The sequence below is a fragment of the Myodes glareolus genome, chromosome 9, assembly GCF_982192425.1.
Source record: "Myodes glareolus chromosome 9, mMyoGla1.1, whole genome shotgun sequence".
NCBI lineage: Eukaryota > Metazoa > Chordata > Mammalia > Rodentia > Cricetidae > Myodes > Myodes glareolus.
The window spans coordinates 25,987,666-26,014,687 of NC_142034.1; the positions used below are offsets into that span (position 1 = coordinate 25,987,666).

The 27,022-nt window shown below is 45.1% G+C and overlaps 1 protein-coding gene across 4 annotated transcripts in view; it reads right to left on the reverse strand.

Annotated features, from left to right (window-relative positions):
• Positions 1-27,022, reverse strand: part of Skap1 (src kinase associated phosphoprotein 1) — a 288,526-nt gene that overhangs the window by 13,809 nt on the left and 247,695 nt on the right. For 3 of the 4 annotated variants that reach the window (XM_048450912.3, XM_048450913.3, XM_087910051.1), the window contains exons 10-11: positions 22,225-22,275; positions 14,728-14,828 (exon numbers count right to left, since the gene is read on the reverse strand). In XM_048450912.3, coding sequence (XP_048306869.2) covers positions 14,728-14,828; positions 22,225-22,275 — 152 coding nt within the window. Of the gene's footprint in view, positions 1-13,155; positions 13,369-14,727; positions 14,829-22,224; positions 22,276-27,022 lie in introns of those variants that run through there. The other variant, XM_085695704.2, reaches the window with a different exon arrangement.

Sequence of the window (27,022 nt, forward strand, 5' to 3'; positions counted from 1 at the left end):
CAGGACGGAGAAACCACTGGCTTGGATGAATGAAATGTTTGAATGAACTTGAAATCGACACGGTGCTCACCACCGTCCACAGTCAAAAGTATTTATGGGGGGATTGTATACGGCCCCTATAGGATGTATGCTGCTAATCTCAACCAACAAGAGAAGAAAAAACCCAAACAGACCACCAAACCTGCTATAAAAAGAACGGCAAACTCTATAAACAAAAAGCAGTATGGTCACCAACACCAGGCCTGTCACACAGCTTGACTCGGCCTCCAGTGGTTTCCTATTGCTGTTTATGGCTTCAAGACTATCACAGGCCTCCTCCGTGCTCCTCCTGTCACAGGGCCCTGAGCCCCTGTGTGGCGCTGTAAATACCCTGTCAGTAGGTGTCAGGGGATATGGGGAGGGGGACCAGCAGGCGCCTATCATAAACCTTAAAAGAGATTAAATACCCTTACTCCATGATTGCTACATTTTAATTTCTCTCCTCCCTGCTGGTTCCTATTTGTATAAGCTCTTCCATGGCTCCCCTGGAGTAACACAGACATGACCTGGAATGACCATCCCGTCTTGGGATGAGAATTCAATTTCTAGGCTCAGTGAATCCTAGACTGTTCCAACAGAAGGAGTTCACATTCTCTAGGGCTTCAAGTCTTAAACTGGAATCTGTGAACCCTTAGCCCGTCTGTGGATGGATGGGAAAGACTTCTTGAACTTTTGAAATTGATATAAAATTTTGTGTGGTTGTGTACATGTGTCTTGCGTCTAGACTTTCCATGAGATTTTCGAGGGGGTTGTGAGCCCTCCGTAGTTCACAAATAGAACTCTAGAGGAAAATACCGTGGACTTTGTGGCCCAGGTCTGGACTTTGTCCTAGTATAGGCCGTCTACTTCATTAAACAAAATACAATGAAAGCGAACCAGGAATCTTTGCTCCTCACTCACAGGGTCTTCTAGGCAAGAGTCCTTCCCTTGTCGCTTTCCCCTTGCTTCCTGACCGAGCTGCTCACCTGTCCTAAGACACCAGCATCTTCACCGTGACTTAAAAGGTGTAGTACCCTCTGTAGCATTTGGAACAAGCCTTCTGACAGGGTCAGTTCCGTTGAGAAGGTTCTGTGATGGGGGTCTTGGGTGAGTTCCTATGGTAACCTCCTCTTTTCACATCAAAATGGTCTTGAAGCTTCTGTGGAATTCCCTGAACATGTCTCATAGTTCACTGTCTTAACCACCAAAAGTTCACTGTATCATTGTAAGTAAGAGAATTCCTCTTCAAGAGGACAGTCTATCAGCCTCGGACATGAAGGATCAATAAGTACTTGATATATGTATGGGAAAAGCCAATCAAGTATTGGCTTATGATTGCTTATTTCTCTTAATAGTGCCATTTGCCATATGTTATCGTTAGTGAAGATGTGAACTTTGAATTCCTAAGCAGAGTAGATTGTATACTCTAAGATCAGCATACACATGTATAGACACACACACACACACACACACACACACACACACACACACACACTGGCCTACGAATTCTGTACTCCTAAAATCCAGCTTTGGGAATGAGGATGTTTTTTTTAAGACAGCTTAAGTTTTAAGAGAAATTGAGGGTTCTAACTGCTGGGCGAAGAAAGCTGGGTACAGGAATTGGTCGCCAAAGACAGATATACCATTTTTTTCAGCACGAATTGTTCTGTGAGATTTTCCTGAAGGGAAAGGGAAATGGTTGGTTGGGTAGCTGGTGGTGTCGTGACACTGGAAAGGATTGGAGCCCAGCCCTTGGCGAAAACCTTCAGTAGTCTGGCGGCCTCTCCAGGCTATTTCACACTGTGCTTAAGGTTCTTGGCGATCAGTTTCTCTTTTTCCATTACTCAGAATTTTGGTCTATAGACCATACCACAAATGAATCATTAAGTTTGCTTCAACTGAGCCAGTTTTATTTATTGTTACATTTCAGGGAACTCGCTGTCCTGAAGATTGATGGACCTGGATGTCTGAGGAGATAGCGTTAGAGAAGAGGGAGCATCGAAAGGTGGTCAGCAAAAGCTGTCTCACGATGACGAGGCCCCGAAGCTTGTCCCGGCTTAAGAATGGAGTGCTCTGAGGGGAATGTGGGCTCCGTATGGAGGGCCTAGGAGCGCTTGCGTGAGAGGGAACATTTAGCCTCAAATGCGAAGCTCACGTCCTGAAGAGGGTGTGAACACATGTCCATGGAGTCAAGGCCAGGGAGGTGTGTAGGGTCTGCGCACACCAGATGTTGTTGGTGACAGAAACGTGTGTAGAAATTGTGTGTGTACAAGAAGAGGCGACAAAAAAAAAATCATAAAGGGAGGGGGAAGTGAAGCAGGTTTGTAAAGAGAGGTAGGTATGTAGCAGACAACTTAGAGTTCACCTCAAGAAGAGCGGAGACAGGCCAGGTAAACGTTTACAGATGGGAGGAAACAAGGTGCTGAGTGCAGAATTCAGGAACAATAGAGGCAGCAGCCTCTCGGAGCTGATAGAATTGTGATACCATGTGAGACGGGCATATTAATATGTATTCCATAAACTGTGCGGCTCCCAGCCCCACCGCTCTGTTTTGCTCTGACCGCAGTACCAGCCTCAGGCACCACAACACAATTTGGAAACAATGTGACGGAAATGTTTAATCTGCTCGGCCCATCTGTGCTGCGTATTTCTCCAGATCTCCCTGAGAGAGGCGCCTTGAATCTCCACATTGCCTTTAATATTCTCCTAAATCACCTCCCCACTGCACTTCAAGGGCCATTGCTACAATATCACAGGTTCATCTAAAGTGCAATGGGGAGGGGGGTGGGGGGAGGTGCAGGCTGGGAGATTTTTTATTTTAAAATAATTTCCAGAGATTGTCTTTTCTGCTTCCCTTTTTTTTTTAAAAAAAAAAAAAGGAGGAGAAGAAAAGTTATTCTATTGTTGCCGTAAGGTTATTGAGGTTGTTTGGTGCAAAACAGGGTAGGATAGAGTGGAATCATTCTCCAAAGAATTATATTTATTAATCTCCATTCTCTCAACTGGGTGCGGGAGGGGCGAGCAGCTGCTTGCATCCTCATCTCTTTCTTGCACCTTGCTAGGGCGAGGTGTGCATTAGGGGTTGTGGCTCTCCGCACTCATGGCATCGGAGTTGGGCTGGGCAGTTCTCAGGGCTAACCCTGCCGCTGCTGTACTCCAAACAAAGCTCTGTACATTTAATCCCTAGCCAACATGCCCTCATCAGGAAAGGGCGCTTTATATTTTTAATTTCGACAGAGACCCTTGGTTTTCTCTCTTTTAAATGCAGATGTTGAGCGCTGGATTACCACCGCATTTCCATACCTGATTTTGCCAGATTCAGCTATTTGGGGCTAGAATGTGGGAAACTGGAGTGGGTGTTGGAGAAAGAGGGGTCGAGTCACTGTGTTAGACCCTAGATGAATGGGAGAGACTTGCACATCACCCAGAAAATTAGGATTCCTCTTGCTTTGTGAATTAAAGAAATGAATAATTTAATCCTCAAGATTGTTCCGGCGAGGGAAAGGCGAACGTCCCAGTAGCGGGGGCCCTACAGCCTGTCGGTGTGTTACATCATCTGCACACATAGGCGTTTCCATGACAACAGCTTATAGCTTCATTTCCTGGATCCCTCTAGGGGGTGTCACAGCCAGATCCACCTGCTTTTCACCCTACCCTCGGTGGGGTCATGGTAAGGTCGCCAGAATAAATGAACGCGGGTACTAATGATCTGTTTACTGCTGTTTATGCTCTGTGTGTGTCAGGGGCATGCACATTTAGAGAGCTCATTATGGCTGCAATTAGAATGCACCATCGCTAGATATTTAACTCCTTTTTCTTTTAAATTAGCATTTTAATAACATTCTTTGAGCAGAGAAACAAAATGACCATTTTTCACGGACAAACTTCTAGCTGTAGGTGCAACTTTAATGGCAAAGTTGTGAAGGGGGAAGAGGGGAGAGAGGGGAAAAAAAGGCCATTTTTACCACTTTCGCCCTCCTCCCTACCAAAAGGATATTTTTATTTGCTTTCTAACACACTCAATTTCCTAAATTTGTTTTGAATCCAATTATTTTGGGTGGTTTAAAGTACCGTGCTCTTGTTGGACGGAAATTAGCAGCAATTGAAATTAACTTTTTATGTGACCTGTGAAAGGGGCTAAAATAATTACAAGTGTAGAAGAAATCCTCCTTCCTGGAGACCCTCGCTGTAAGACAGGGCTGTGATACCATTATCAGAATATCTTTATACTGCAATCACAAGGACTTTTTTTTTCCCCCTTTAGAAGGCGACTACCGTGAGTGTTTCTGTGTCACAGCCTGTAGGATTATCATACGGAGCGTAAGTGATGACAAACGCGCAGTTATAAGCAGGATAAATAAGACTCAGACAGAAAGACAACAATAACATGGCATGAATTACCATTTTAAAAAGGTCAGATCGCAGAGCCTCCAAGAGCAGGAGAGCTGGGACCCAGCCGAAGCAATGCCGTCAGATTTACTTGGTCAGAATGTTCTGGAGCCATTGCTTTTTAGGGACAAGCCGGCACCGTCTCTAGCTGTTTACATATGCTCTGTTTGTGTAAAGTACAGTGAAAAATAACAATTTGAATGTTTCGATTATCTTTCCTGGTCCCTTCCATTTTCATTATTTATTTCCTATAAATGGGGACCTTGCTGAACATAATTCTGCAGACAAGGAGGTGGATGGGACAGCCGATGGGAACGAGGAGATGAATGGTGGGTGCGTGCAAGACAGATGCTATGCGTTTATGAAGAGGAGAGGCGTCCTCAGTGAGCATCCACAAAGTAGAGAAGGCGAGCACGCAAACTCTAACTAACCGGCACTTATGGATGGCAGAGGAGTAAGGAAGACGGTGGGAACAGGCACGGAGAGCCCACCCCTCCTGGAATCCACGTCCAAGTTCTGCCTAAGATGTCCCACGCTTGCCTTGGCTCCTGTGAACCTCACAAGCCTTTCCATGACAACAGACGGGATTTCACAGCCAGAAGACTTGAGAGGTCAATAGTTGAAAAGCAAGAGTCAGAAAGAGAGATCTTTATCCACAGCAAAACAATCCCACAACCCCCCCCACCCCACCCCATACCACAGGAGAAAAAAAAAATTTAAAGACACAGCAGGAAAAAAAAAGGAACCTTTCTAAACATGCAAGTTTAAAATGTTTATACTCTTGTCTCAGCCTAGTTGCACCTAAGAATCTACCATTTCATAAATAAAATACTGATGGCACAGACTATAATTTGGTGATCGCTACCCTAGGACATATCTCGATGCATTTCTGTTATTTTAATTAAATACTGCATTATGGTTTGTGACAACTACACAGCTACGTAAATGAATTCCGAATTAAAGTGTTACTTAGGCATCCAGTAATTTTTGTTTCAGTCCTCAGTTTTACAAAGCAAATAGCTATAAAACCAAGATGTTCATTCATTTACAGATGGAGGAGGGTTGCTGCTGCTGGTTTTTTTTCTCCCCCTTCTCTTTAATCCTCATGCACGAAAGGAATCTGGCTCCCGATACTCTCAGCTTATGAGCCACATCACGACGAGAAACACGTCCTCTCGACTAGAATGTGAGATGCTGACTATTAATTGCTGGCATTATGCTTATCTTTGCAGCCGAGTTCTGTCTTCTAGCAGTCGTCCTGATGGGCTGCAGTCTTGAAATGCCAAGAGGGTGCTCTTGTTGAGCGGTTAGGAACCTATTTGGTTTCATTTTCTTGAGAAAGAATCATAAAGTTTATAAATGCTCCATGGAAGTTTCTGTATTTGGAACTCCTTCCAAACACAGGGTATTAGTAAAGACAGAAAAATTCCTCTATCTCACTAAACAAAAACAAACAAACAAAAAAATTGAACCTCTTTTAAGAAAAAAATATCTTTTTAAATTTAGCTATATTACCATTCTCCTAATGAACTGGAGATATAATTTGATATCACCAGTTGGTTGCGGCTTAAACGTCACTTAATTGGTAAATTATGAGAAAAGTTTGGAATTTTCTCATTTGCCAGTTCAGAGTTTTACTCAAAATTAATATAATTGGGCAAAAGGATTTTTTTTTGGGTTCAAATTTGAGGATTTAATTGCTTTTAATATGTCCTGTCACATAAAACAGTTTAAAATGGCAGGTTTCCTGAAGACATTGTCTATTATTTCTGTTCAGAGAATCAATATGACCTTTTAATTAGCATTAAATATCATGTGTCTATGGATATCACCAGCTTCTAGCTTTTGGTGTTCTCCTCAGTTGCCCCACGTCTCCCATAATGAACCGTACAACTTTGACAGAAATGGCTGCTCTGTATGTTTGCAATGAGGCTATAATGTGCTTCAATATTTTCCGAGTTTGGTCGGAGTGCTGAATCCATACGACATCAAGAAACGCTGGCAGGAGAGGTTGAGGGCAGCTGAGTTCCTTCTGAGAACATAACCACCCAGAAACAAAGCTTTTGCGACTCCCTTTAAATAGGGCATTCACTGAAATGCCATCCAGCCTCTCTGGCAGATTAGCCAAGGGTTTATTACTAAATCTCTGTGTAATAGACATGCAGCTGACTCTGGAGAAGCTGCTTGTTACAGTACCGGTGGCAGGAAATGGAGGGAACGTCACAGTTAGAGACACAAATTTTCCCTGTAATATATTCGAATGGAAACCTCTGAATCCAATACTACATGGGCACATCTAATAAATTTACAATATTTCAGTCTCAACAGCCTTCACCGGTTAGTTTTAAAGATTTATGTGGTAAAAAATTACTCAGTGATGAATATGGTTTATTCTGTGCAGTATTGGAGGTATAAGGAATTAAACTACCGTTTTTAACAGTGAATTTATTATTACCTCTGTCAAAAGACGAAGCCTTTAACAGCGTTTGTTATAAATTCGCTGCAAAATAAATGGCTGGATTTTTTTTTTTTTTAACGCCGGAGTTTGTAAAGCATTGGGCAACTCTGAGAATTAACCTAACCCCACCATGGCTTATGGGGTTTTATGTAAACATCTGGTGTGGGACTTTCCACCTGACTGGTGCATGCGCGCGTGCATGTGTGTGTATGTGCGTGTGTGTGTGTTTTGAAAGCAAAGGGTCCTGCCTAGGACAACAGTTTAGAAATAAGGAGATTAAAGAGGAAAATGCAGTTGTATTCTCTCTCTCTTTTAAAAGGATTTTATAATGAAGAGCCAGGATTCAATGGGAGAGCGCCCTTGTGCAGTGGGCCCTTGTTAGCAGGCTAAGTGCGTGCATATGCCCACACACAAACACCCTCTTCCTTTTGTCCTCTCTTGGAATGGGTATCCCCTCATTTATAAAAATTACCTGGAAGGAATGAGGCTGCCAGGGTTTGTTCTAGACGATTGGTTCCTGTCTGGGGGAAAGGAATGGCCTCCACTGAATTTGACCGGTGTATGACCGTTGCCTTCCAGCTGACCCCAAATCCCATTCCCATCCTCCTAACTCTAGCCTCCCATAGGGGTTATTAATGAGAGAAAATACCATCCTCCTCCTCCTCCTCGTCATCACAGCACGGTGTTGACCTGTCGTGAACATGAATTGGGGTGGCGGGGACACCTTCTGCGTTTCTCCTATACCATTATCAATAAGAAAAAGATATTTTCTGACGGTGTGCCCCTGTCCACGCCTTTGCTTAGGTCAGAGGTGAATAATAGTTCTCTGACCGGCATTGATCAGTTCATCACACTGTTTGGACACTCTGTGCCCCAGGCCTATATTTTCACCACTTACTATTCCCAAATTACCTGGGCACATCCCCCACTCAGTCAAGCAGAGGGGACGGTGCCTGAGGAAGTCCTAAATGGACACTAGATGTCACCAAACACCTCTTTTCCCTCAGAGCCCTGAAATTAAAAATAAATAAATAAATAAATAAATAATAAATAAAATCCTTCATTTAAAGCAATTGAAGGGATTAACTTATTGGTTTTTATGAGCATTGCCGTCATGTCCAACTAAATACACGTAAAAGAAGAAGTATTATTTCACTCTGATTTTTTTTTTTTAAACAGTATACAGATCTTTTAGAGAGGAAGGAGGAACTCAAGGGAGGAGAAGGGTCTATATTGTTAAGCAGTCCTTTGAGGAGGTAAGGGGAAAAGATCCTGGGTTTTTAAAATCCCATTATAACAGGCCGTATGTTTACACAGCTTCAGTGTGCCAGGCCAGGCCCTGCTGCATTCAGACGGAGGGAGCCAGAAGCAGCTGTTCCACCCCAGGTGATATAAAGTCTATCTACCCACATCACATGCCGCATGATACTGTGTCCGCCGTCCGAGAGGACAGGCCAAAGTTTGGCATGTTGGAGCCAGGAAAAGCCCTTCCTGAAAAGCTAAGCCATCGTGTAAGCGTCAGCCTTAAGGGATGGATGCCCAACTTGTTGCTCCAATGCTGATAGCCAAGGAAATAAGACCCTGGACAAGGTCGCAAGAGGCATCTAACACCCTTTGGGGGGTGGACACAGCAAGCCTCAGAGGTGCAGCCATGTGACTCAGTTTACCTATTCATGTGGTCAGGGGTGGGTTCTTCTTTCCAGTCAACTGAATTTTTCTTTGTATTTTTTGAATCAGTCTCGATATGTGTTCCTGGCTGGGCCAGAACCAGGCTGCTTCAGACACAACTGAGAGTTGCTTGCGTCTGCCTCGGCGTGCAGGGCTAAAGGTGTGTGAGCCCCTCCCCCACGTGAAGTTTCTTATTTGAACTGGCGTACACCTCATAAATCATTTCTGGAACCGGAGTCTGATTTTTCGCAGTGGACACTTGTTCTGTGCTATCTCAAGCAGCAAAAGAAACACCTCTATTATTTAGAAGAAAAGTTCTCTAGGGAGAGAGACCTTGCTGGCTGGAAGTCATGCAGCTTCTCTGAAAGGGGACTTGAAAGCTTGTGATCTCTCTCATCTGATGGAAGCATCTTTCTTTTTTTGTGTGTGTGGGGTTTCAAGACAAGGTTTCTCTCTGTATCCCTGCCTGGCTGTCCTGGAACTTGCTTTGTAGACCAGGCTGGCCTCGAACTCATAGAGATCGACCTGCCTCTGCTTCCCTACTGCTGGGATTAAAGGTGTGCGCCACCCCTGCTTGGCCAGGGCATTTTACTTCTCTTTTTCTCCACACCGATAGTAAGTGACCGTAGAGGTGCTGGCTCACAGAAAGGTCTTGCCGTCCTCCGAGACAAGGAGGCAAGCCGGGGCATGGTGTCACTGCACTGAGGGTGATTCAACACCTGCCCTGTCAGGCCTGCAGCTCAGACAGAATGGATTTTTGGAGTACACCTGTTGTTGAACCCCTGCCAGGTACTGATGGCCACTAACCCCCAAGTCACTTCCCCCCCGCTGTTGATGCCTGGAATGTCAAACAGGACCGAGCGGCAGCCGGCGTGTATTTCAAACACAGCAGATGGATTTTTATATTAGCTCCTATTTCATGTTCAGGCAGAGCGACCGCCACACTCAAAACCACAGCCTCGGTGCTGCCGAGTTTGCTTCTGTGAGATTAATTCTGTGAAATTAATTGGGACAAGATTGAAAAGGAAATTAAAATGCAGCTGAGTGAACAGGCCTCTCAAACACCTTTTCCCTGCTCTATTCAAACTTGAATTCTGCGGTGGTCGCTGGCATCGTGGGAAGTAATTTACGAGCGGCAGGCTCTCAGGAGTGATCCGTTATGTCTGAGGAGACCTGCACCAGCGCCACAATCTGGAGGCGCTGAAGAGCGCTAAACACCCTGCTGCGGCTTGAGCTATGTCGTGGCTTGAGCTGTGTCCCATCTCCTGGGTGGGTGGGGACGGGGAGGAAGGGAGGCTCTTACTAGAAAAGGCTGTTCAGAAATATCTGGGCCCAAAAGGGGTGCAGGAGCATCCGCAGGATGTTCACACCCACTTCGTTATTAAAAATCTTCCTCTAAAATATTTTAAGACCCAAATTGGAAGTCAGTGAGTTAAGTGGGCATGAAGCTGCATGGGGCCTTGGAATGTCTGGATATGCTGAGCGGCGGTCAGCAGGAGGGCTTTCTGCTAACTGTGTCCTTGTTACTGCTTGTGAGATAGGGTACATGGCTCTGGCTTCTTCTGGAAGAGAAGCTTGGAGGCTCTTTCTGGGGTCGGTGATGAGATTCCTAAACCACAGAAGACATGATGGATTTCCATGTAGGCCTCTTCATTGGGTAGTGAGAGAACTCTGTGTCTCAATCAATGGAGTGTCTGAGGAATGCCTGGTATATGAACCACGTTTTTCATTAAAGAAAAATGGAACTAAATGTATTTATATGTGTGTGTACAAAAGTGAATGCTACAGCTTGTGTTTGTGTGTGTGTGTGTGTGGAGCTCAGAGACAACTTTGGGGAGCTGGTTCTTTTTTCCCCTTGTTTTTTTTTTAAAATATTTATTTATTTATTATGTATACAATATTCTGTCTGTGTGTCTGCCTGCAGGCCAGAAGAGGGCATCAGATCTCATTCAGATGGTTGTGAGCCACCATGTGGTTGCTGGGAATTGAACTCAGGACCTTTGAAAGAGCAGGCAATGCTCTTAACCGCTGAGCCATCTTTCCAGTCCCCCTTGGTTTTTTGAGACAGGATTTCTCTGTATAGCTTTGGAGCCTGTTCTGGAACTCACTCTGTAGACCAGGATGGCTTCAAACTCACAGAGGTCTGTCTGCCTCTGCCTCCTGAGCACTAGGATTAGAGGCGTGCGGCACCACTGCCCGAGATGGAGTTGGTTCTTTCTCTCTGCTGTGCCGTGTGGGTCCCAAGGACGAAACTCAAGTGTCAGGCTTGGTGGTAAGCATCTTTACACACTGAACCATTTTGCTGGCCCTCATTCTGCCCTTACCTTACCAATAATTTATTGGACTCCTAGTAAACGCTCAACACCAAAGGGCAGATTCAGTGTGGTGCTAGTGGAAGGGAGAGAAGAGAGTATATGCGCTGTCATTAATTAAAGTCTACATACTTTTCACATAAATTCTCTGATCACAACCTTATGAACAGAAACTGGCCTACTTTTTTGCAGATAATAACATTAAAACCTGAAAGTTTAAGTGATTTTTTTTCCCCCAAAGTCACACAAGTAACCTGCTTGAGAACAGGATATGTGGTAGGCATTTGGTTAACCATGGAGTGCATCTCTCTCTCTCTCTCTGGGACATAGAGATGGGTCAATGGTTCAGAGCACTGGCTACTGTTCCAAAGGATCCAAATTCAATTCCCAGCTCCCACAACCATCTGGAACTCCAGTTCCAGGGAACCCAAAGCCCTCTTCTGGTCTCTAAGGGCACAAACACACATAAAGGCAAAACACCAATATGTATTAAATTAAAAAACAAACCCAAACAAACAAATCCCTCAAACCCAGCAGGGAGCAGCAGGAGCCAAGGCTAAAAAGCTGACATCTTTCTCCTCCCATCTGCTCCCCCCCTTTCCTGCCCGCTCCCCCAAACCCCGAGTCTCCTTCCTCCAGACACCCTCTTCAGAGCCTTCCTGGGACAGGGCCTCTTTATTACTAGGTAGCCCTGCCTGCCCTGGAACTCAAAATGTAGACCAGGCTAGCCTTAAACTCACAGACATTTGCTTGTTTCTGCTTCCCGAGTGCTGGGATTAAGAGAGCAGGTCATCACACTCGGTACAGGATTTCTTTAATGAAGGACTATGGATTTAGCTATGGACTATCCAGGGCCTAACATGCACACGGCCCTGGATTTGATCCTTAGTGTCGTAAGTTTTATTTAGAGAGGGGCAAACCAGTTGAACCTGGGGGTGGAGACAAAAGAACTGGTAGTTGGAACGTTTGCTGTTTAAGCGGAGCAAGTAATTAAAGCTAAGACGGAGTTCTGTGTGGATTCGTGTGCAGCTTTGCAACATCAGGCCCGCTGTGTTTAGAACGGGAGTGTCTATGGTGGGAGAAATGACTCCCTCGTGGTACAGGTGAGGAAACCAGCCCAGGTAAGCTGAGGTGAATCGCTGTGCCATACATTTCTCAGGGAAAACAGATGTGTGCCGGTTTCTAGCAGAGGCTTCTCATTCCCAGCAAAGGTGGAGTTCCCAGACATCTTTTTCTTGGACTAAACTCCATCTAGCTTATTCTGGTCTCTTGTTCTAAGTATGAGGGGTAAGCTGGCTCCAGCAAAGGAAGCCAGCTGGGGCTGACGTGGGAAGGGTATGAGAGACAATTCCAGAGAGCACCGAATGGCCGAGCTTTTGGATGATTCTGGGATCTCCTACCTGTATGAACTGGGTTGTTTGTGTTTTTTAGAGACAAACAAATAGGATGGGAGGTCTTGTGAGGTTCTTTCCTGTCTAAGGGCCCTGATTGAGTTAGGTAATAGAATCAAGGCAAATCCAATCCCAGATGCTCCCCAAAACCCATGTTAAACCGGAAGGCGGCTTCGGAAAGGAACGTTGCTTGTACTACTATTACCTCCCATTTCCTCCTCTGATTCGCAGGGACTAGCAACACGAGGGAGGGAGGCACCTGGTACAGCTTAGGGGACAGAAATACTAATGGACTTGGAACCTTCCGGAAGAGTGGAGAAAGAAGCCGACAGAATGAAGGCAGCCAGGCATTTTCAACCGAATTAAACTCTGACGCATTAGCATGTAGACGTGGAGGAGGGGGACCAGAGGTTGACTTTAAACGACCAGTCTAAGGTTCTTAGGCATCTCATAGAAATACCACAGCCATGGTAACCGCACACCATGCTATATTGCGGGACAGGTCACTGCACAGCCCCTTAGATCTAACTGGAGGAACGGGACCCCCAGTGAGAAGCCATTAACAAAGGCAAAAGACATGTAAAACAAACAAAATAATCATGACGGAGAGAGAAGGCCAGCCAGCCGCCAGCCTGGCTCTGCGCTCCCCCTCCTGCTGCAGGCACCTCCAGACAATGTAAACAGTTAATTTGTTCACCTGCAGGCTCTGGGCAAACAGAGGCCTGGTCACACCTGAGTGGATAACTCGATTACCCTGTAATGCCAGCACGGTAATGTACACAAATTCTATTACACGGCAAACCTTGCTTTCGGGCATTTGAAATACCAATCAGGCCAATGTCCACTCCCTTCTTTCCTTTCAATTTATTCTTGGTGTATTGGAGCTGCACCGAAATTGTAGTAGGGTGGTGCTGAGTTAGGGTGGCCGGAGAAGTCACGAGAACATTGTGACCTCCCCCAGCAGGACCTGCAAAGCTCTTACCTTTCTGCAAAGGGCTAAGTCTGAATTTAGTTCCTCCTCCCTCTTCAGACAGGGCTTCTCTTGTAACAGCCTTGGCTGTCCTGGAACTTGCTCTATAGACCAGGCTGGCCTCAAACTCATAGAGATCCACCTGTCTCTGCCTCTTGAGTCCTGGGATTAAAGGTGTGCACCATCACTGCCTGGCCAGTTCTTGTTTAAAGGGATCTGATTCATTGGAATCACCGGAAGATAACTGGAGTCAGACTTGGTCTACTTTTTTTTTTTTTAAATCACAATTTATATTTATTTATTGTGTATGCCACAGTGCCCCTGTGGAGGTCAGAGGACAACTTTTGGGAGTCAGTTCTCTCCTTCGTTCGTATCTCTGGGATTGAACTCAGGTCTCTGGCCTTGGCCGCAAGCGCCTTTACCCACCGAGCCATTTTGCCCACCCCTTGGTTTGTTCAAAAGGAACTTATAGCATATTAAAAGCACAAACAGACCCTTGGTGTAAGTAATACCAGTCACAGAACAAAGAGAAACAGCAAACACGGTATTAATAACACAATAGGTTTTCATATTTCTTCCATGGAGTCCATATACTCAGCAATTAAAGAGCAAATTATGCCTACTTCAAAACCGTGTTCGTAGATACGGAGGGGATATATAGACTCCTTCATGATACATTCTCTTAGGAGCAGAACATGTCGTCTTAGTCTGGTTATATAACATTTGTGGTCTTTTTTGTTTGCATTTTACAAGAATGGAGAGGAACAGTTCCCTCGAACTGTAGCCGACGACACCAGAAGATTCTCCTCATTAAGACAGACAGGCAATCATCCAATCCATCCCTTTAAAACAAAGCCCTGTTGCTTTATGACCAACAACAGTATGCATTAGCTGTGTCTAGGGGTTAACTTATGCCTAAGGAAGAGAATAAAGTTAGCTGGCTGTGTGGGATTGGATTCTGTAGGTTGGTCTTATCAGCGCTGGCTCAAACCAATTGAGCTAACTGGTTCTGACTCCTCCTCCCACAGGTAATTATATTATCATCTCATTTATCTATAAATGAAATAAGAAGGTAGTTTACCTAGCCAGAATGTTTTCAATAGTATTACAAAGTAATAAATTATGTACATAGTGTGACCTTTATGTATCTATCATAAATCCTTGGAAAACATCAAATTTTGATTGCCATAATTTTAGTATTGTACCTACTTCATTTTATATATATATATACATATATATACGCTTTATTGTATTTTTACATGTGAAAAATGATTCCTGAGCCTAAATTTTTAATTAAAAAATTTCCCTAACAATTATACATTAAAAGGAATTTTGGTCAGCCTAAATTTTTAATTAAAAAATTTCCCTAACAATTATACATTAAAAGGAATTTTGGTCAGAAGAGCCATGTACTGTACAGAGAGAGATGCTACAGCATGTGATGATTCTGATTATGGTAACTACACTAACAAGAGGGAAAACGTGGACTTTGGACTCAGGTCCCACAGTCCATGTCTTTACCTTGCTCAGAATGCGGATGAGGTCACCTCGTTGGAAGGACAGTTCATCCGGCTGGTCACCATGGCAATCCCATAGGCCCTGGTAATAATTGGCACAGTCCACTGATCAAAGAGAAGAAAAAACAAAGATGAAAGGAGCCAGTTTTGCCACAAGTGGAAGCCAGGGTTTCGATATAGTCTCTGGGGAACTTAAGATTTGGGGGGCCCCAGATGACACTCAATCTAAGCAAAGGACTATGGGAGGAGGAGCTCACTAACTCACATAAAATATTTAGAGATCACCCCTAGTAGGAAATTCTACTCAGCAATATGGTAATAGATGTATTTATTAACAGAAGGAAATCAGGCACATAATATCCCAGTTAGTTTGCAAACAAGTGGAACAAAGGTGTTTCCCAGTAGACTTTCTTGACCTGGGCTATCTAAATATCTGAGTATGTCTCTTTTTTTATGCATTTGAAGGGACAGATCCTTCTGCCTAGCTACAGGAGAGGCTGAGTCAGCCGGCATTCTTCTGCATCATGGCTCCCATTTTGGCCTCCTCTGTTACATGGGAGCTTTAGCCCAGGCACTTCCCACCCAGGTACTTCATGAGGTAGTCACCAATAAATACTGAAACGAATAGCCCAGGCTTTAAGTGGAGCCATGGGGGTGTCTCATCCATTACAACTAAATTCTGGGTGGGCTGGCCCTTTTCCAGCATCTCATTTGTAGACCCTGAACATGTCTGCCAAGATTTATCTGCAAGCCCCCGGGGAACAGAGACCAAAGTGATCTGCATTAAAAATGAAAGCAACTGAAGACAACAAACCAAGCTTTAGAAAGCACGGGAGAGATTTACTGGGCTTCTCAGTGAGACTAGATGGCAATGATGCCACAGGACAGCCATCGATTCTTAACAATGAAGAATTCATATTGATCCTCTCCTACCCGGAAAGGTTAAACACTAGCGTACAAAGTGGGAGACCATCTGGGGGTTTGAATGGCAGGAGAGCTAATGCCCACTGGACCACGGATACTCTGTGTGTCTTAGACTGTTTCATACGAGAGCCGTGAGCCTGGCACCTGCCAAAGGTGAAATTTGATTGACAGGATCCAGGAGCCCTGTGATGTAGTTAAAATCTCAGTGAGTTTTAGCTGGTACATGTCCGTAATCCCAGCACTTGGGAGGCTAACGTAGGAGGATCACAAATTCCAAGTCAGTCTGGGGTTACATTCTGAGACTCCGTCTTGAAAAGCAAAATGAAAAAAATTTGTGTGACCTTTTGGGGACCGTGTTTCATCAATTCCTACATACTCTAAATCTGTTTGAACCCTCTCAGAAGCACGGATGGTTCTAAGGCCGTTCATGATGGGAACAGATGGGGAACAAATGGTCAGTGGGACACAGAGGACCTGGCTGTACTTGCACCCCCCCAACAATTTGTCCCTAACTTATGAATAATTCAAATAACAGAGGCACAGTGGAACGAATCCCTATATGTCTTTGTAAACGACTCTTATTAGGCATCTTAAAGTGCACAAAAACAGACGAGAGGCTGACTCATTTAGGTGAGAGCAGATTGCAAACAGAAAGGAAAATGTCAACCACAGAGACTGGGGCGTGTTTTCTTTACACGGAGAATTGTTTGTCTCCGCAGCAGACAACAGAGGGCAGCAAACGAAATAACCGCCAAGCAAACCTCCTGCTATCGACTTAAGAAGATGTTGGGAAGAAAAATACGTTGGGAGAAAAATGCTAACTGTTGAAAAGAGAAAGCATATATTTTTGGGGACATTGGTGCATGAAATGATAGAGAAATATCAACCTTGAAAAGCGACGACAGTTTCCCCAGAGGATATGCCACACACTCTCAGTTGTAAGGGAGTATATCAATCACCCCGAGAGTTTGACTGTGTCGAGGATGAGAAGCCAATTGACATCAATATTCTTTGTGGATTTGTAGATGGCAGAGATTTTTTTTTAAGAACAGATTTTAAAAAACCCAGTTTAGCTATGTATGAAGGGGAAGACGTACAGAGCTTTCGTGGCATTTTCTGGCCTAGTGCGTAGACACTTTGAGTTTCTGCTCCCTCAGTGTACTTGGGTATGAGACAGACCCTAAGGTACCTTTTGGGTATGTATGAGATTCCTACCAAGATTTGATAGTGGTACAAGAAAATACCTGGGGAATGACCTAAACTACAAACACAGTAAAAAGCAGGTATACTCGTTCATATCTATAATCCCAGAAATCAGAAGGCCGAGGCAGGAGAATGGCTTCGAGTGTGCGGCCAGTTTGGGCTACAAGATGAGTTCAAGACTAGCCTGGGCTATATAGTGAGAGAAATTCTGTCTCAAAACACAGGGAGCTGGAACTCAGGGAGATAGGGAGTCAGATTCAATCAGCTATATAGGGAATACTATGAGACTTCTAAGACGCAAAGAATATAGAAGGGCCATTGACATTCAGGAACCCAGGGCACAGCCTAGCTCACGATGAAGGACCATGACACACAGCTCTGAAAAGTTAATCAGAACGACCGGGCTAAAACCGGGGAACATATTCAACCTGCTTTCTAGACAAAGGTATGCTGGTAGTAAGGAGGTCAATGGGGGAGTCATTCTTTAGTTGGATGAGGTTGGACCCTGTATTGCAAGATCCTTGTTTAACTTGTGTGATTCATATTTATGCATTTGTGTACAGGCTACTTCACGAACTCATTCCTTGGCATCCATCAGGCCTGCACACAGCACTTAACTAAATGCCAGGGACGTGGTACACACTGGGAATTCTGCAGTAGTCATGCGCAGTCCCTGCTCTCAAGGCTACCCTCTAGTGGGGGAGGTGCTGTGGACCAGAGTCCTGAAGAGGTGGAGGATGCTCTGCTTAAGAGGGAACTTAGTGGAATCTGAGGGATCCCAGAAGTCTCCTTGGCAGCTCCAGCTGTCTGCAAAATCCTGACCTCCCCAGGATTACCAAAACACCTTGAAGTTGGGAGGAGGTGAGGCTGAGCAAGATTTCATTCCCGAAGCTTGGCCCACGAAGGGCCTGCCGGTCTGCAAGTCCACAGGGTGGGTTCACTCTGTCCCGAACCAGGCTGGCTCGTCCTCAGAGGAGAACGAGAGCAGATACAGGTTTCTATAATGAAAGGAGTTAGGAGCCTGACAGCAAGGATTGCCTCTGTGCACTGGCTTTGGCTCAGTTAGGTTCTCACCACGCTGGCAACAGCCTGAGTCAGAAACAGTGCAATCTCCTGACCAGTTAATTAATTCAAAACATCCTCATTCTCATTTTGAGGACATTATTCCATCTAATTATTTTTTTCCAGTCTGTCCATTTGGAATGAAAAACAAAAGAATAAAGCTTAATGCCAGCATTTCTCAATGTCTCTCAAAAAAAAAAAAAAAAGACATAACTCTGCACTAAATAAAGCCTGGTAATTCAAAAGCAAAAGCTCTAATATATTCAGCATAAAACAGACAGAGGACCTAGAGCAATAATGACAACACTAATAACTAAAACAGTTATAACAATTAACAACAATTACAATGATAGGGAAGCTAATGGCTATGATCACTGCATTTAAATTGCTAGCAGAGCTGAGGAGTTTTTCTAGAGAAAATGGGGGTGGGGCTGGGAGTATCTTACTCTTTCCAGTCTCTTGTAGGGGAGGCTAAGCCTCCAGCTAGCAGAGTTATCACAAAGAGCTGAAATAGGATAGTTTTTCTCTTTTCCAGGTGTTCTTACAAATCGTTTATCACTCCACACCAGGCTTTCTGTGACCGGTGATGGGCGTTTCTCCCCTGATAGAGTCCAGGCTGGTGCTCCTGGTGGCAGAGTCAAGGGAAGCACCTAGGCAAAGGACCAGGACATCTGTCTAGTTTTCCTTGTCTTTGGGAACAACAGAAGCTGTCTGCCCTCCCTGAGTTTAGCTGTTAGGACGCTGGGTAACTTCAGAGTTCAAGCTGAGACCAGGGAAAAGAGGCTAAAGGCGGCTCAGTGTGCTGTTTACATTTTCTTGATGAATGTAACGTGTCAGCAAGGCCGGGCACCAGGCACAGCTGTTTAAATTGGGAACAGCAGAGACAAAAGCTTGAAAACAAACCTACGAGAGTAGGGACCAGTGAGGGCTGGGCCAAAGGCTCTGTAAACGGTGTCCTGAAATGCTCTGGTCTCAGCCAAGTCAGGAGGGCTGCCATCTTTAGCACACTCAAAGCAGACTCCCGCTGCTGCTTTAGTAACAGTTTCGGAAGTCTGGAAAAACTCGCCAGGAGCCACTCACTACGCCCCTTAGTTTTGCAAGTGTGACTTATGTATGGGGAACAATCAAAGGTTCTAGTTCCCACCTCATCTGTTCCTTTAATCGGGTCAAAACTTTAGCTGGGCGATGCTCAACTCATGGTTGGTTTTGGGAAACCGAAAGGTAAGAGCTGCAGGAGCCGGTGGGCCCTTCCTTTTCTTTGGTGTAAGAGCTCTCTGTCGGCGGGCACCACAGTGGGCCTTCAGAGGGTCTCCAGGATGGAAAACCCATGAATAATCACTCTTCTGCTCTTCTGAGATGACTGGGTGCTTCTAAGACCATGCCTGGCGTACCCACAATTGTTGAGGGATAGAGACAGACACAGAGACAGAGAGACAGAGCCAGATACAGAGAGAGAAACAGATAGACAGAGACAGAAGAAACAGAGAGAGACAGGGAGACAGAGAGAGACACAGAGAGAGGAGAGCCCATTGCAAGGTCTTCTTTGGGCAGGGATTTGATGGCTCTAAGAGTGACTTGTGTCTCCATAGGATGGCACAGCCAAGCAAAGGAAAATTTTATACAAACAGGCCAGAATGAGTCTTGCTTTGAGTTACCTTGTCTCAGCAAGGCAGGGAAATATGATCTCAGCGCTAAAGACCATTAGCGTTAGATCCACTATGGGACTGCCAGGCTGGAATTGAGAGAAAATCGGAGGTGTTGAAGAGTCAGTCAGTAAAGTAACCCTGTTACTAACACTCATGCTGTAGAGTGAGCTCTTTATAGATTGGGCAATCAATACTACAAGGCCATGATAGATTTTCCAGGTAACGGAATAAAATGAAAGAAATTGCATCTTACAGGGTCATTAACACTCAATCAGGAGACACTGAATTCCTGTCCTCCCTCCCTCTTCGGATAAGATCTAGAGCTGGGCTTTAAAAACGTTAGCGGTTCTGTTAGAGGAAGCATGGCAGCAAGCAACAGGGTCTGTGGGGTAGAGGAGAAAAGGCCTCAGATGCCAGATGCCCCAGCCCCTGAGGCAGAAAGACAGGAGAACAGGCCAACTTGCTTAAAGCCTTTCCCTCCCAGATACCTGAGAAAAACTAAAAGAAGCAAAGGTACATAGCTGATCTATGACCTACCTAAGAATTTACTCCGTCCCAGCCTTTAAATGCCTTCATAGAGGCTGCTGGCCCTTCCCCCAGATCTCTATATTTTGTTGCTATAAAACTAAAAGATGACACTGGGAAGTTACATATGTGTTGCAGGTTCTACAGCTTCTTCGGAGAGAAGGCACTATATAAATTCAATAAATAAATAAGTAAACACAAATAATAAAAATCCCTGCCTCGGATTCTGCAGAGAGAGCGAAAAGTCTTCCTGTTTCTAATCGCCAAGTCACCAATCATCATAACTGGTGGGAAGCACAGGCCGCGGAAACGTATTTAGAGCTAAGCCTTATGTTAACGACACCTATTTGGGAGGCAGGAAGTATGGGGAACAAAAGACCTCTTTAAAAAAAATTCCTACTTGAATTATACCTGTTGGGTTAGTTAAAAAATAAATCTCCTCTCACCTCCCAGATAAAACCTGAGGGAAGAGAGAGAGAGAGAGAGAACAGAAGGAGAAAGTGAGAGGAGGGAGGAGTGTGGGAAGGGAATCGTAGACGTTTTCAGGAGACTGATACTTCCTGACTGGAGTTAATACAGTGTTGGCCATAGGAAGCTTCCAGCTATCCCACCCAAGGCATCCATCTAGAGTGTATCTTCCTATGGTGCTTGATGATGGAAATTGGTTGAGAAAAGCCTTATTTGGGACCTGCTTGGTCAGAATGGATTTTCTGTTAGAATTCCATATAGCAAGTAGAAAATGACAGAAATTAGGTTTCAGGGCTGGAGAGACAGATAGCTCAGTTGTTAGGGCTAAGGATCACAACCAAACTTCAAAAATTAGGTCTCAGAGGACTTAATTCCTCGTGCCTGAAGCTCCCTAATCTCCTCGAAGCTTCTGCATCCCACATGCTTTCGCCTCTGCTTCGGTAGCACAACCTGTAGCCACTGACTGGGCCCCCTTCCCTGAGAGAAGGTGGGTCTGTGAACCGGAGTCCTTCACTAAACCTTGCATAGTCACTTCCTGCAGGGGTGGGGAAGACGGCTCAGTGGGGGAAGGCACGTGTCCAGCAAGCAGGAATATGTAGGTTTTAATCCCCAGAGTCCAAGATGGGAGATAAGATTCTTTAGTTATGGTCGTGGGTCAGCAGGCCAGGCAACCAGCATAGTGGCAAAACAACAAAGGTATCCTGCCCCTGTCAAACAAGGTGGAGGGGCAGGCCCAAGACCAATACTGGAAGTTGTCCTCTGACCTACGCACGCACGCACGCACACACACGAATTCATTTCCCCCAAGGATGGAGAAGGGAAATGAATGAGAAGAAGGGGTGTCAAGAGAAAAATGAGAAATGGGGCAAGAGAAACCAAGCGGGAGCAGGAAGGGAACCAGAGAAAGAACTCCCAAGCTTAAGATTTTCATAGATCCTACGAGGGTAGGAAATCTGCTGGTCTCCAAATCACTTCTGAATCCAGTTCTGCTGATGGAATGTCCTTGAGGCAGCCCAACCACTGTGCAACATTCCCTCACAGACAATGAAGGAGTAAGTCCTCGGTCCACTTAGACTGCCAGGGCATCTGACCTTAGGAGGGATGGGCTCCCTAACAGCCTGGGGCATGGCTAACAGTCTGGGATGAATAAGATGTAATTTTGTATTCAACAAACCTGTTACATATTCATCTCCAAATGTGCCTGGAATCAAACCAGGCCATCTGAAGTCAGCATCCCCCTGGTCGTTCTATCCTTCACCCCGGCTTCACTTTTCAGATCTGACACATTTCCATTCCCCTCTGAACTTGCAATCTCCGGGCCTCTCAGGGAGGAGACATTTCCATCCCTTCCATTCTCAATCCTCTGATCGCTTGGAGATGAGGCGATTCTATTTTCAGTGCACTGATTTAAGAAATACTGATAGGAAAAAATAAATATCTGGTGTGGCTTCCCACCTTCTGAAGACAAATCTCGGCTGTTCTAGGACATCGATTAAAGTGATTGGGTGTCTGCTTTTAAAGTTAAGGCACTTCCCTAGCCAGTCAGTCAATTTTGGCTGTTGGGGTCATGTACCAGGGACCTATTCATTAGAGAGTCCAGCAATGGCGGTGCTTTCTTTCTCAAGCCGGAAGCCCCATTGTTCCACCCCGGGTTGAGAAACCGTATCTCATACCTCGCCGTCCATGAGTGCCGCTGGCGTCCTCTTCTAAGTCATGGTCGTCATCTGAGGGGACAAATGATCAGCATTAGCCATCAGGGTGGGGGGTTCGGTCTTCATGCTCTTCCTTTTGAGGGGTGACCTTTCTCTGAGTTCATTGACCTCCTCCCCTTTCTTGTGTTTTAAAGCAGGGGCTTGCTATGGAGCCCAGGCTAGCTTTGAACTCATGATCTCCCTACCTGAGCCTCTGTCTCAAGAGCTGGGATTACAGGCATGTGCTATCATGTCTACTTAGGGAACTCTCTCCTTTCAAGGAAGTCTCATTAACATGTTTTCTTCTTCTTTCCCCTCCCCAATCATCCCTCACCTTCAGATCGGCCATCTTCTCTTTCCCTTTCTATTCATTATTCATTTCCAAACGTTCTGAAGTACACAGCATGTACTGGAAGCTGCACTAGGAACAGGGGACACACAATGGACAAACACGCCAGAGTTCCTGCCTTGATGGGGCTTCTGACTCATAGAATAACCAAGGGGCTTATCGTTAAACCCAGTGCTTTTCCTCAGCCCTCATTTCTTCTTTCTTTGTGGAATTTTTTTCATATTTATTATATGGATGCAAACATATTCTTTGGTTTTACTCATTCCAGAGTTAGGGTTTGAGAGAGACAGAGAGAAGAGAAAGAGAGAATGGAGGGAGGAAGAGAAAGGGAGAGGGAATGGAGGGAGGAAGAGAGAGGGAGAGAGAGAGAGAGAGAGAGAAAGAGGTAAGGGAGGGAGGAAGAGCGAGAAAGGGAGAGGGAATGGAGGGAGGAAGAGAGAGAGAGAGAGAGGGAGAGGGAATGGAGGGAGGAAGAGAGAGAGAGGGAGAGGGAATGGAGGGAGGAAGAGAGAGAGAAAAGGAGGGGGAGGGAAGGGAGGGAGGGAGAAAGGGAAAGGGAGAGAGAGAGAGAGAGAGAGAGAGAAAGAGAGAGAGTGGTAGTGAGTTTTAAACCTTTTGTGATTAATTAGTCCTTAACACATCCATTTTTGCTCAGCTGTATCGGAGGCTGGTCATGTACATGGTTTTATGTTCCTAGTACTTGAGGCCTGTAGTTATTTTTTTACTGTTTTATTTAGCCTGCCTTGTTCATTAGAGTATAGGCTCCTGAGGGCAGATGGAATGGTCTTTTAATTAATTGCTGTGGATTCACAATGGGTTCTAAGTCAATGCTGGTGTCTAACTCCAGTCAAGTGTTTATATGACCAAAGTCACAATGTGATTGGCCCAAGTTTCTTACCCTCATTAACCTGTTTCATCTCAAGCTTCATACTACTTGATATATTAGGAACCGGGCCTTTATTAAGAAAGTATGTGTACTAGAGTAACATTTAATAACCCTATTTTATAATGCAGAGTTTTAATGTATATATACATATATATGAGGTAGAAATAGGCTCACTATTCTTCTCATCAACTCTCCCCTTTTCTCCTTTCCTCTTACACAGCCACACAGACAGTCAGACAGACAGTTAGACAGACAGACACACACACATGCACTTGCCCCACATCCTGTGGAAAAGAAGCACTTCGAAGAAATATTTTTTAAGAAATGTTTTATTATTTTATACGTACGAGTATTTCACCTGTATATATGTATGTGTACCACACATGTGCCAGGCACCCATAGAAGAGGGTGTTGGATTCCCTAGGACTGGAGCCACAGACAGTTGTGAGCTGCCCTATGGGTTGTGGGAACTGAACCCTGGTCCTCTGGAAAAGCAATCAGTGCTCTTAACTGCTGAGCATCTCCCTAGCCCTCTGAAGGATTCTTACTACTGTGTAAGGTCCAGCAGTGTGGACGTCCCCGCTTCTCATCTGTAGTGCTTCCCAAATCGACCCCGAGGTACAAAGCTGTAAGGTAAGGGAGGAATGAAATCAAGAGCAGGAAACAGGGCGCGTAGAGCTAACTCATACTGAGCACGATTCCTTTCACACAGCCCTCTCCACTGTCCTCTTCCTCCCTTCCTCCATCTGCTGTGATGTGTTTCCTTTCTGCCGCGGGGCCAGTTTCACAGGGCTGACAATATCAGAGGGTGAGTTGGTGCATCCTCCTTGTAGAGATGCCCAATAATGTGGACAGCGAGCAGCTCTTTTCCTGGTATCAAACAACTCAGTCTCAGGGCCCAATAATGTGCTGCGCTTAAGCACTTTTGCAGAGCGCGGTTACCCTCCCTCTGCTGTCCGCGCATAGCTCTCTTCCTCCCCATTCGAATCAATGTAAATTGGGTCAGGTCTCCGTTGTGAATTACAAATTGGATCCGAAGTTGGAGGGTCACCATGCCTGCCGCTCCACCTCCTTCCCACCGCCATTAGATGGGAAGCTACACCAAAGATCTTTTCTAAATAAATCAGACTTTATTGTAAAACTCGGCCACTGACGAGACATAACCTCATTAGCATTGATTTTAAAATAAATTATTGAAAGTGGCCTGCCTGCTCTTTGCATTTGTAAAAAAGGAGAATGTAAATGTATTTGCAATGATAAAAATGAAAACTAAAACTTGAATCCTTTATCCTTTCAGGCACTTAATCTAGTCATGATACAAAAAATAAAAAATAAAATAAAAAAAAGGACAACTTGAAGGACTCTCTGTTTGCTTCACTGCCAGATCCCAGAGCAGATTCTCTGATTTCCGTTGTACCTTTGGAGTCACCTAGAAAGGAAGAAAATGCTGACCATTAAGCATGTGCGCTATTTGCCACCATTACTGGGCCCTATGGTGATGGATGTGAACAGGAAACCTGGCCCCACTTCTACCTGCCTTGTCCTCTGGTCCCCACTCCTACCTGTCTTGTTCTCTGGCCCCTACTTCTCTCCTATCTGCCTTGTCCTCTGTGGCTGACAGTGGCCTCCACTTAAGAAGCCTTGTTACCGATGGGCCTGGGGCTGTGTCCTAGGCATCTCTGGAGGACTGAGGGTGGGGTCTCACCACACAGTGGAGGAAGCCCCTTCTACAGTGGCTATGAGGAGCGCAGCACTTGGTACCTTCTTAGCTTAGGTTGCTGGATACAATTGATCGACCGGGACCCTTCTGTGAAATCAAACCGGCACCTCTCAAGGTTCAAAGTCAAGACAACTATAACGTAACTGGGACTTGTAAAAAGGCTTTTTGCTCAAAAGAAGAAATGAAATTTAGGGAGTTAAATTTCTTATTTTTGTTATTCTGTACAAGGGGGGCTTTATTATTATTTATTGTTCTTTTTGTGTGTGAGTGTATGTACACACATGTGCTCACATGCATCAGGATGTATGTGCGGAGGTCACAGGATAACTTGACAGTTACTTCTCTCCTTCCACCATGAGGGTCATATGGCTTGGAGACAGGCCTTTTTAACCTACCGAGACATCTTGTTGGCCTGAGATTTTCCTTTTAAAAGACCATTTTGAATATATACATTTTAGGTTAAGGAGCTCATTGGACTTCTTTATAAGAATATTATTAGGCGTTTTAGCATTACATCTATGGAAATACATCTTCATTTAAGAGAGAATTAAAATTTATGTGCTAGCTCAACTTTAAACAGTAATAGATTATAATGGTTCTTGCTCCTAACAGGGCATATGGGACCCCAATCTTACACAGGCTTTAAACAAATTAACCTCTGAAGATTACTGCCCACTTATTACATTAAATGCTCTACTTGATTCCCAAATATCTCATCTCAATTGGGAAAACAGTTGAAGAAGATCCTGTTAACTGTGTGAACATGGGAGGGAACCATGGGGCATCACAAATGAGCATCAGTATCTGGAGAGTCGATTTCAATCAACATTCTTGGCACAGTGTCAGGGACACTAATGAGAGGCTGAGAGGAACAGGACACCGAACCCACCTAGGAGGGACAGAGAAGCGCTAGCTGCCCCTGACACCTGACTCCTTTCTGAAGTGCGGCTCTGGCTCCCCCCTTTCTGAACTGTGACTCTGGCACCCCCTTTCTGAACTGTGGCTCTGGTATCCCCCTTTCTGAACTGTGGCTCTGGCACCCCCTTTCTGAGCTATGACTCTGGCACCCCCTTTCTGAACTGTGACTCTGGCACCCCCTTTCTGAACTGTGGCTCTGGCACCCCCTTTCTGAAGTGTGGCTCTGGCACCCCCACCCCCAGCATTGACTAGACTGATACCAGAAAGAACAAATGATGGAAAAAAATGGTCACATCCAAAAGAGGGAAAAGCATTTTCCCCAAACAAAAAGTGACAGCTTTAAAAAAAAAAAATGGCGGATGTATTAATGGGCAGCCAGATGTCAAGGTGCTGAGGCGACAGCTGCAAGAGAAATACAGGGAGACTTGATGTGCAGAGGGAACATCCAGAGAAACAAAAATAAACCGTTCCCTGGCACGCCTGGACAAGCTGCAGACCCCTGCGTGCTCCAGCAGCTCTCTAGACAGCCACAGAGCTCACGAGCAAGAGACTAAGAACACGCTGATTCTCTGCTGTGTACTGGGCAATCTCAACGGTTCCCTCTCAACACGTCCATCCTAGCTCCACGGTACGGTCGACGCAGAAGATATTAAACTCCATTTGTGCTAATAGCAACACTTTTAACACATAGAATTTAATTCCACAAATAACTGAGTCCTTCCTAACTGGGGAAAAGGGCATGAATACCAATCGGCATGATTGGAGACAGAGCTTAATTTCAGTGGCGTCTGAGAAGATGTCACGTCTGAAGATGTCACATCTGAGGCCACATGTGAGCAGAGATTAGGGGGACAGCCACGGTTCCAGCTGGTGCTGGCCCAGCAGTGCCCCATGCTGTTGCTCAGAT